Below are 12567 nucleotides of genomic sequence, written 5' to 3' on the forward strand. Positions count from 1 at the left end.
CGGCGGAACGGGACAGATGTCTGTCTATTTATTTTCACTTTTCTATGGATAGGTAATGTGACAGTTTTCGTATGAAATGTTTGTTTGGATTTCAATGGGGACGGTTTCGGACTAGTTTCGAATGAACGTTGTATTATTTTATTTTAATCCGTAAGCGAGAGCACGATTGAAAAGTCTAATAACAATTTTTCGCCCCAGCTGAGTTTGGTTTGACGGTCGAATTAAAATTTTGACGTTCGCGTCACCGATCTTTTGTTCGGTTGAAATTAATTTGATATTATTAAATAGCCGTTACATGATACTGAAAAAACGTTCAAAATATATAATAGAAAATGATAAAAAAAATTCTTGAAAATAGTCCTTTTAAATTTACTTCTATCAGATAGTACCTAGTTTTCTTCGTTATCTATCTAAACAATTAATCAAGATTTGAGTTTAATTTCTGTTCACATTTTTGAACAATGTTAAGCGTTGAGTAATGAGTTCTACATGAAACTGTTTAGTTTAACTTCCTTTGTCAAACAAACAAAAAAATTCATATGAATTCGATGTATGAATTTGACATTTTTCATTGAATATTTACGTTCTAAAATTAGCACTTAACACTCGAAAATAGAAACATTTCATTTATGGTACGGATTTGTTGTCTATGTCTAACATAAAGAGACTAAGCAATTAATCATGTAATTTTCTCTAACAACTCATTTAATCAAGTCTTACAAATGTTTAACGTAATATAAACTTGACAAATGGCGGGCTAGTATTTTTCTATAGGGATTACATATCTGTGGCACGCTTTTATACTCTGTGTTTGTTTTTCAACATGATTTACGCGGGAATTCTTGACATTTTAAATTTAAACAATGGCATTCTACACGGTGATTATTGTTTTAATTGATTGTTTTTTAAATTGTTAAATTAATAATGTAGACTTCATGGTTGGTTGGACTGGATTTTATACGCGCATCGTAGTTCGAAGTAACTTTTCATGAGAAAAAATGTACCTACTCTGATAAATTAGCTATAAATTAATGATATTTATTACAGACAAAGATATGATATATTTTTCTATTTACTTTCGGACGTATAAAACATCGGAAACAGCGTAAGTTTTTAAATTACTTATTAATTATTAGAAGCAGACGTCACATAGTTTTTAGAATTATGTGACTGCTTCTTATTCAAAATCCATCCCCGTGTTTTGTCCAATTTTCGTTTTCACAAGGCTTATAAGTTTCTATTTATATTAGAGAGAAATAATTTAAGAATTAGGATCTAAATACATATATATAGGTATAGGTATAAGTAATATTATAAGTGGTACATAGCGTAGGTATACAGGGTGTAATCGTTAAGTGTGCACAGGCGATTTTTCCGTAAGTATTACAGATAACAAAAAACTTTAAACTGATATCGAAAGTACTTAACCTAATGAGTAAAATGGCCGTAATAAATTTTTAAAAATAAATCGAGAAATATCAAAAAAAATATCTTTAAACCCTCCCATACATTAAGTATGAAATATGAATATCCCATATACATTTAATATGAAAGATTTTAGCTTTCTTTTTCTTTTTTTGGTTTTCTGCTTTAATTACTTCGCAAATTTGAAGTGACATTTTCCACGTTTTTCCGGAAATTTTCACGCATTTTCCGGGAATTTTCCGGACATTTTCCGGACATTTCCCAGGGATTTTCCAGGGCTTTTCCAGGCATTTCCACGCATTTTCCGGACATTTTCACGCATTTTCCGGGTATTTTCCAGATATTTTCCAGGCATTTTCCGGACATTTCCCTGACGTAGCCTGTAAATGTCTGGAAAATGTCCGGAAAATCCCCGGGAAATGCTAGGAAATTCCCCGGAAAATGCCTGGGAAATTCCCGGAAAATGCCTGGGAAATGTATGGAAAATATCCGGAAAATGCGTGGAAATTTCCGGAAAATCCCTGGAAAATGTCCGGAAAATGTCCGGGGGGAGCGTGGAAAATGCCTGGAAAATCGCCGGACAATGCCTGGGAAATTCCCGGAAAATAACCGGAAAATGTCTGGAAAAATCCGAAAAATCCCAGGGAAATGCTCGGAAAATCCCCGGAAAATTCCTGGGAAATTCCCGGAAAATGCCTGGAAAAATCCCGGAACATTCCCGGAAAATAACCGGAAAATGCCAGGGAAATGTCTGGAAATATCCGGAAAATGCGTGGAAATGTCCGGAAAAGGCGGGAAAATGCCTGGAAAATCCCTGGAATATGCCTGGGTAATGCCTGGAAAATATCTGGAAATTATCCGGAAAATGCGTGAAAATTTCCGAAAAAAGCGTGCGAAAATGCCCGGAAAATGCTCGGAAAATCCCCGGAAAATATCCGGAAAATGCGTGAAAATGTCCGGAAAGAGCGTGGAAAATGCCACTTCAAATTTGCGAAGTAATTAAAGCAGAAAACCAAAAAAGAAAAAGAAAGCTAAAATCTTTCATATTAAATGTACTTATATGGGATATTCATATTTCATACTTAATGTATGGGAGGGTTTAAAGATATTTTTTTTGATGTTTCTCGATTTATTTTTAAAAATTTATTACGGTCATTTTACTCATTAGGTTAAGTACTTTCGATATCAGTTTAAAGTTTTTTGTTATCTGTAATACTTACGGAAAAATCGCCTGTGCACACTTAACGATTACACCCTGTATATTCCACTAGCCGCTCCGCGCGGTTTCACCCCCGTGGCTCCTCTCCTGTTGGTCGTAGCGTGATGGTATATAGCCTATAGCCTTCCTCGATAAATGAGCTATCTAACACCGAAAGAATTTTTCAAGTCGGACCAGTAGTTCCCGAGATTAGCGCGTTCAAACAAATAAACGAACAAACAAACAAACTCTTCAGCTTTATAATATTAGTATAGATAAAAGAAAGGAAAGATAAAGAAAGATATGGAAACACTGTAACAGTAAAACAAAATGACACAAAATACATTTTAAACCCTTTCCACAAACTTGGCAATTACATTTTCCAATATAAAGATTAATGACAAATTTTATGACGCATTAAATTTTATTAATGGCCCTCGTTAATTAATTTGACATATTATAATACTTAATAAAAGCAACGGAACTGTAAAATTACTCAGTATGAAATATTATCTCAAATTAAGGTTTTTTACTTTTGATTTAGATAAATGAACTGTGTAGGCGTAAACATTAAGTTCGGAATAAACAGTATGTTCCATTCCAGATAATATTTTAATATATTTGTTTACATTTATTATTATTCAGTTATAAATATATTTTAACCTAGCTTTACAAGTTTATAATTCTTTTAATTAATATTCATTAGACTAGAAGGTCTAATTAAATAAAGCTTATTTTAAACTTTTTCCTTTACCCTTTTTTAAACAAGTTAGGCACCTATGTGTACTTAGTAGTGGGAATTAAAAAAACAAATCGCTCGGAAAAACATTTTCACATAAAAAATGTAATCCAATTCAGTGCAGCCATTCCGTAGCTATAATGCGCGTACATACATATATAAATATTTTAAAGATTAATTTTTATTTAATAGATACGTTACAGTAATATAATGTTTTAAATCACTTACAATAAAGTTCCCACATAACCTGTTTATTACATGTTTTCACACGTCGCGAACTGATGCGAATAAAATATTAATTATCTTGTCAAAGCTGTCTGTAGTTTTTGGAGCTAGGTTTTAGATTATTTATTAGCAAATTATTTATGACCTGCTGTTGATTGGGTCTTGTTTTAGTTATAATTTTTAATTTCCATGTTTTCTTTTAACTATAGTAATAGGTACCTAGTACCTACTGCTTAAAAAATATAATTGATAGGTAAACAATCTATATTAATATGAAGCTGAAGAATTTGTTAATTTGTTAAAACGAGCTAATCTTACTATGTAGGTATTTTGCTTTTAAACAAAAGTTATATTTTAAATCAATTATACCAATAAGTCTAAAATAACCCATTTTACAGGCGTGAACCCCAGAAAGCAAAGGCGAGAGCGTACAACATTCACCCGGGCACAACTAGACGTGCTCGAAGCACTCTTCGGGAAGACGAGATATCCTGACATCTTCATGAGGGAGGAGGTCGCTTTGAAGATTAACCTGCCGGAGTCGAGGGTTCAGGTATGCTAAAATATATATTTTTATGTATTGAATTATATATTTTAGTAATCGTTACGTAGTATAAAACAAAGTCGCTTTTCAATTTATCTGTCCCTAGCGTAAATTTGCCCTCAGCTTCGCTTGCGTATGGAAAAGATAAGTTTCCATCGTACAAACTTTCATCCCCTATCCCCTTCCAGTGGTTTGGGCTATACGTTGTATTTATATTATATATATATCAACGTACAGCCCAACTATAATCAGTCAGTCAGTTACCTTAGGGTTATATAAAATATTTAGTAGATATACATATAATGATTCTAGGGAAACGAAAAACTTCATCAAAAACCGTTGCGTAGTTTTATAGATCTAAGCATACATAGGGACGGACAGACAGCGGCTTTGTTTTATACTATGTTGTGATTATTAAGTTAAATAAATTACTAACTACACTAATAAACTGGAATTTTCTTAAATAGATTATATTATGCAAATTTAGATACATAAATATTAACTATCTACATACATACAAAATTTACTTGTCTTGTTGTGTAATTAAAATGATGCGCATCCATAATAATAATTATTTGAATGAATATTATAAATGTCTCGAGATATCTAAATATATTATCAAATTATTTAATAACGCCATTTAATTAATTCAAAATTAACATAATCTGTAAATATGAAAGTGATATAAAATTTATTTCAATTAATTTGATTATTATAATCCGTAAATAAATATGTTTCAATTATTTTAATGTGATTATGTGAAATTAGGATTTATTGATGCAAAATTAATTATGTTTTAAGATACGGTAGTTACTAGTATGTAATCAGTTATTTATTTATAAATTTTAGAAATATGACCGTACTCCAATGACCTAAAAGTCGATTTTTCTTTTAGAAATGTTTACTGGGTTTTAAACTTTTACAGATAAAAAAAATATATTAAAGTAGGCAGGTAATGTAGCGTACATTAATGCAATAATGAATAAATAGCATTTCATAAAAAATCTAGATTATGAATGAGGGAATTTCGAGATACAAATAAAAAATAGAATTAAAGACCTCTGCTTTTTCAAATCGTAAAAAAATATTATCGTATTATAATTTTTTCTTCCAAAGAAAACGCAACTTACCAATCAAAATACAAACACAATATGTGACTTTGTTACAGTATTTGTTCAATTGTAGCACATTCTTTTGAGTAAATTTCAGTTTTCAAGTCTTTAGACATAGTGCTAAATGGAAATAGCTAAAAATCAAAGTTAATTCCCACATTTTCTTTTATTCCATTTACGAACACGACTCTCGCATTAACGAACCAATCGAATTACGTTCCAAATTTGAAATTTGAAAATCGAATCCGCACTCCATTGTTCGACAGAACGTTAAACATGATGAGATCGTTCATTTCGCTTCGAGACTTCAAAGAGAGCGGACGTAATGTAATGGAGCGCTCTGTTTATTTGATTTAAACGCCTTTTATTTGATAATTGTATTAGGGTTGAATGCAACGTTCAGGTACTGTTATGATTTATCATACTATTATGTAAAACTAGCTGTGCCCTGCGGTTTTACCCGCATTGCCCCACTCCTGTTGGTCACATCACGATGTTATATACCTATAGCGTATAGCCTTCCTCGATAAATGGGGTATCTACACCACACCACACCGAAAGAATTTTTCAAGTCAGACTAGTAGTTCCTGAGATTAACGCGTTCAAACAAACAAACACTTCAGCATTATAATATTATAGTATAGATAACATTTTTATCCCGTCTTCGACATAGAATATCAGAAGGCAACCTTATGAACATTAACAATCCTTATCACTCCATCTTTGAACTAATTTCCTTGATATCATCTAGTTAGGGTTAGTATAATTGGATTATTTCGATCTCTGCAAGAGATACGGTTAATGAGGACGTGCTTGTGACCTTTGTATTCTTATTTATATTCATTATTTTTAATTGATATTTTTAATGTCTTATAGGAGTTATGGTTATAACGCGAACGTTGTTAAATTTGTATCTATTACAAAGGTATTATATTTTTTTCTATGTACTTACTCTTAAATATTTTTTTAAAATAGTATTTTCAATATCAAAATCTACAATGTAATAAGTTCAAAAACTAATCCGTATTATGTTACCCTTCATAGTACCGCTAGAACCTATAATCGATACGAATACAAAATGGCGCGCATTTGAAATTGGACCAGTAGTTCTGTATAATAAATAAAAAATAAATAAATAAATAATACGATTGAAATGTTTTGGATGTCAACCAATGAAAACAACGGACGGACAAACTATTATTATCTATATATTTAATTGTTGTTTCCTTTCACATTAAAGTGGTACATATTTTAATATATTTTTTACAAACCTCCGCTTTCTATTTACATAGCTGATTTTAAAAATCATTCCTATACCATTAACCATGGTCTATTCATATAAATGAAACAGTTGCAAAATGCAAGCCCAGCACGTTATCACGTGACTGTATACGAAGTAGTCGGATTAACTCCCCCCAGTAATGAATGAGTTAAAGTTTTATGAAAAAGAGCAAAGAATGAATGGCCTTTGTTATAGTAACAGATGCAAGCGGCCATTTTGTTGATAATTATAATATGTATGGGTGTATGTGAATTCAATATGTGGAAAGAATTGTTGCAAATTATGGAGTATGGTGATTGATTTTTTTGTTTAAATGGCTGCCTGTTTTACATATTATTTACAAATATTTAATAAAGGATATAATATCATACTTTGTTTTGCTGCTACTTACATAAAACAGATAGAAAGACAGACGGACAACAAAGATATCCTATAAGGGTAATATTTCAGTATGTCTTTTCCTTTTGACGTTCGGAATCTTAAGGCGCTTATACACACACGGTTTTTCGCCGTGAAAATCTGCGGATAATTTGCTGTACCTACAGGCACGGTCGTCATGTGTTGTATGGATCACTATGGAAGCTTGTAGACGTGCCATACGTACGAATTAACCGTATAAGAGGCCTAAAAATACTTATTTTATAACCATGACTAGCTTTCCGCCCGCGGCTTCCCCCGCTTTGTCTAAAACATAATAAATTATATACTAAAACCTTCCTCTTGAATCACTCTATCCATTAAAAAAACCGCATCAAAATCCGTTGCGTAGTTTTAAAGATTTAAGCATACATAGGGACATAGGGGCAGAGAAAGCGACTTTGTTTTATACTATGTAGTGATAATGCAATAAACTGCTGAACTAAAACAAGTGTCAGTCTATATTGTCAGGCCTCCGTCACTCGCTCAAGGTCGCGCTATAAGTGCCTACCGCACAGTAGGTCGGTACCGACCCAAGCGGCAGTTGGTTGGCACACGCGAGACTGCGCACCCGCGTCACGTTTCCCGCGCTCGCTACCAAGATGCCCGGTTATTGCGATGTGGACGGGTGTCGGAGTTCAAGAGTGAATAACAAGGAATTGTCTTTTTTCAATTGCCTAAACAGGAACAAACCTACCAGGCTACTTTTTATCCAGGAGACACATATAGCGGGTCCACGCGGGTGAAACCGAAGGAAACAACTACTATCAATAAGATTTCATTTTTTTATTGTATAATGTAACAAATATAATTAACAATAAAAAATTAAGTGTTTCAGCAACTCTGTGTTTAATTTACGCGCTCGGTACAACCCTAAAGTTTTCGTTTGATGACGCAATCACGCGGCGTGCGCGGGAAACTCGCTTCTCGGTGCGTGTTCGTAGAGTACATTTCTTACTGCAGCCGAGTTGCGGCGCATTTTGTAGGTAAATATAGCCTAGGTATTTTAGCTTTTGTATGGGAGTGATGTATCTGTTACGAAGTAACTATTCTCTAATCTGTGATATTGTATCTATGTTCGAAAATAAAATGATATCAGTCTGCAAGATATCAATCACTTTCATCAATCATTAGTTTTACTGTAGATAATTAATATTCGAAATGTTTGATATATTAAGGCGATAGTGAATTGCTCAAAAGATAAATAGGTACAAAATAATAAAAATAATACTCAAAAGATGAATATAATCATAGCAACAAGGATTGTAATGTACGCATTGTAAATAAAAATCATAGAAAAGCGACATTTTCATCTCAATGTAATTCTATAAGACAATAAAATATTTGCTAACATAACAAAGAATTATTTTCATTATTTGCAAATATCTTTAACGATACCAAAAAGACGATTTTAATATGTAAACAATTTTAATTACTTCTCCACAAAAAAATCCCAATATGTATACTCAAATAAATTTTATTCCATATTATTTCATTCTTAAAATTTATACGCATTTTCTAATAAAATGTAACGAACAGATGGCTCACACGTAATAGGGAGTAATTGCAGTGTGTATACAATACCCCTGTTTATTTTGCGGCTTATTTGTGAATTATATCGCCTACCACTAACCAATTTATATTAGGATTGTTAGATGAATCTACATGTTTATTATTCTTATTTCTTATTGAATAATATGAAGTTAATAAATTAGTTACAAAAATGTCTCTTTAAATAAAAACTTGCTTCTGAACAAAATATCAAGAAATTCACTGTCTTACCACAAAAATCTTTAGACAGGGTTATATAATTTTAGTGCGGGTTGTCGTATTTCACATACCTAGACAATTACTATTAAAGTGACAGATCCCTGGTTTAAAGTTAGACTGTGTTTAAATTGTTTAGTGGTAATACCATTATAAATCTGGTGTTATGTCATTGATAAATTATAGATTTAGAAAGACAACAATAATGTGTTGTAGTTAAATAAATATAAACAGTCTGTATTTTTCGGTATATACATAAATTATAAAAATAACTTCCTTAATATATAGAAAATAAAAACCTCTGTATGTTTGTAGTAAAATAATATTTTATTTACAGGTCTGGTTCAAAAACCGCCGCGCGAAATGTCGGCAACAACTCCAACAGCAAACCAACACGCAGATATCCAGCAAATCTTCCTCCGGTTCCAAAACAATGTCGTCCACAAATACGATAAAAAACAGCAATTCCTCCTCAAAGATATCCACATCAAAATCCTTAACTAGTTCGAGTTCCACTACACAAAACACGTCGAGTATCACGACGTCATCACCGAACCTACCCATAACCCCAACAACTTCAGTCAGCCCACCAATCAATGTAATCTGTAAGAAGGAAAGCGCTCCATCCAACTACGACTCGTCTCCTTTAAACAAGAATTTATCACTCCATCATTACAATTCGAACGACTTAAGAATCAGCGGAAAAGACTCCTCCCCCTCAGATACGTTATCCAACGTCCACTCGTATGGTGTGACTCCGAAACAGGAGTTATATTCGAGTCCAAAAAGACTGGATTATTCGAGTAAAGTCGATTATTCGGAGAAGTCGTTCGGCAGTAACCTAGTTAAGGACCAGTATAGCTCCCGTTTGACTGGCAACCTGACTCCGTTAGGATCTAATTCCTCGATAATGACTACGCCCTCGCCCCCCATAACTCCGCAGAGCCTGAACGGACCGGGGAATGTGTATCACCCGGACAGCTACAATAGCTTCCATTGGCCCGGCAGCTCGGATTATATACGAAGTTATTCGAGCTCGCACCACCATCAGGGATACGGGCAGAGCGCGTATAATTCGCCGTATTATCCTAGTCAGGTAAGATATTGTTATTAACTTCCTATTTGATAGTAACATTCTCGTGAATTGCTGTAAATCTTTATAGAAATCTCATAAAATTTCACTTTGGAATACTTCGATAGTTATAACATAATTTATCATATTGTAGCTTAACCCTAATCTTTCTTTGTAGAATTGCTTACAGCGTTAAATAAGTTCTTTAACAACACAGTATAAATATTTCGATATCTTTATTAAATAACGTATTCCTACATCTCTATCCATCCAATGTTGTTAATACACAATTGTCCCAAAAACAAACAGACAGCCTTATCCTAAATAAACATACACCAAGAGAAATAGCCACACAAACTAACAAACACCTTTTCCAGATGGAGTACTTCAACGGCTCAGTGAACCAGTCCCACGGCAGCCACGGCCACAACCTCGCGAACGGCAACCAGCTCTACAACCAGGTATCGTTCGGAAACCCGTCCCCACCTGCCGCGTGGCCCTCACACAATATCCTTTCCTCTGGCCCCGAGTCCCCAGAAAACCAATCCCAAAACTCCCCACACCTCAGCATGCTACAAGCCTCCCAAATCACCAATTTTTCCAACTCGGGTAATAGCTACTTCGCCCCAGAAAAGTACGGCATTAATATGGTGTAGTATCTCTAGTCTTTTTCTAGGTTATTGTAAATATAGGCGGCAGTGTGTCCCAGCGGCGCTCGGTTCGATTTCGACTCGTTTTTGTTTCGATCTTTCCTACTTTCAAATGTTCGACACATTTCTTCGATCGTGCCGTCGACTTTGGCGGAAATGTTTCATTCACTTTGAAAGTGGGCGAAATCGCTTGTACATTTATACATATCGCACCTTGACTTGCGACGAAACGAGCGTCGTTGCTATACACTGTCTATAGTTAATTGCAAAGAAGATTCTGTCTATACTTTGTAAATTTTCATTTTGGACAAATGCGCTTACCGTGTTTTCTTGCCACACAACTTAGTACAAAATCATATCCCAGTAATTTAAAAACACAGTAACTTATCTTAATTATCACCAATAAATCACAAACACGGTTTTCGCATTTGTCCAATTTAATATTTACGAATCGTTCTAAGACTTTTATTTAAAGCGGCTTTAAATTCAACGAATTATTTAACTGAGGCCTAATTACGGCTGGCGAGCCATAAAATTCCAAACATTATGTTTTGCAATGTACATTCCCAAGTCATATCATTTACTTTTAAATTAGGCTATGTCTAGTGACTATCGCACTTGCGTTAAAACTATTGTAAATAGAGAATAAGAATTTTTATTTTTAAATGAATTTGTAAATGTGCGTGCTACGATTGTATATGTGACTTAGTATAAAGTTATGTGTTATTCCTAAACTGTCGGCAAATCGCTGTGATTCACTTTCGTTAATGTACAGTCGATGTAAATTAATTTATAATAGTTTAATTTACTTACGAAATAAATGAAATAATCGTGTTTCATTTGAACTTAAAGTCAACTTTGGGAACTGTCAGTGAAATCGTGCATTTCATTTAAATGTAAAGTAAATGAAACGAACAATACTAATTATTGAGAGATTACTAGGTTATGTATTTATGCCTTGGAATGTATTGATTTCGATTAATAAATATAATTTGAATTTTAATCAACGTTTGAATCCAAATGTCGTGTTCATTTAGCGAAATTAGTACATTTATTTATTACATTATAAATACATTTGCATAGATTTGTTTTTAATTTAATTTTCGGAAATGTAGAATGAAGTAATAAATTTGTAACTTATAGTACATTTTATGCTTGGACATAGATAAGTTAGGGTTAAGTACATTCATTGTACTAAGTTCGATAAAGAGTCAGTGTATTTTTTTTAAGTTAAGTTGTATTAATTATTGATAGCTATTGAAATATTGAATCCGAATATATGCATATAAAATACAATATTGTGTTTGATTTATTCCCTGTGCTATTCTTGTTACTACAGTTTTATGAATACCTTCATTAATTGAATGCATGTAATAACATATTTACATGCATTCAATTTTATACAATATCATATTTATTTCAAAATAACACATATTAGGATTTAATGTGAAATTATTATCTACAAGATAAAAGCAATTTTTTTCCTTTTCCGATTTCCTGGATAAAGTTTTATATAATGGAATCGTTTTAAATAACCATATGGCATGGATGAACATAAGCAGCTAAAATAAGTTTTATATCACAAGAACTTGTATTCTCTGTTTGATAAAAAATAAACTATTTAGCTTTTAAAGTACCGAACCGATTTTGTGAAAATTTTAGTGATGTTTTTTAATTTCGACATTCCCAAAAGAAATTCCCACAGGATAGTATCCCGTAAACACAGAATCTTGGAATTTGGAATGCAGCAACGTCAAAGGTAAGGAAAGTTTGTGAAAAGCCAAAATCTACTGTATAAAAATAAGTCGGGTTTTCCCACTTTCCTTCCTGACGCTATAACTCCAGAACGCACGAACCGATTTCCACGGTTTTGCATTCGTTGGAAAGGTCTCGGGCTCCGTGAGGTTTATGGCAAAGAAAAAGTGTCTCTTGTGGCGAAACGGAGTTCGCCCGGTTTGCTAGTATCAAGTAAAAATTACCTAAAATCAAGTTTGTTCGGAACCCTCGGTGCACGAGTTCGACTCGTACTTGGCAGGTTTTTTTTCTCATAATATCATTGTTAGCAACCTCAATCATTTACGAAAGAAAAATGTTTATTTTGCCAAAAATATTTCAGTTCATTCTTGAACCATGAAC

General features: G+C 33.2%; 1 protein-coding gene across 1 annotated transcript; it reads left to right on the forward strand.

Moving 5' to 3' along the window:
* Positions 1 to 3171: 3171 nt before the first annotated feature.
* LOC149896782 (uncharacterized) lies at positions 3172 to 11709 on the forward strand. The gene is made up of 4 exons (XM_090117058.1): positions 3172 to 3211; positions 3986 to 4140; positions 9047 to 9805; positions 10159 to 11709. The coding sequence occupies exons 1-4, from the start codon at positions 3172 to 3174 to the stop codon at positions 10435 to 10437; spliced, it is 1233 nt and encodes a 410-aa protein (XP_089973184.1). The 3' UTR covers positions 10438 to 11709.
* Positions 11710 to 12567: the final 858 nt, after the last annotated feature.

Source organism: Colias eurytheme, chromosome 27 (genome assembly GCF_061535395.1).
Source record: "Colias eurytheme isolate Ceu_HAF_F1 chromosome 27, ilColEury1 Martin Lab GWU primary, whole genome shotgun sequence".
NCBI classification, from domain to species: Eukaryota; Metazoa; Arthropoda; class Insecta; order Lepidoptera; family Pieridae; genus Colias; species Colias eurytheme.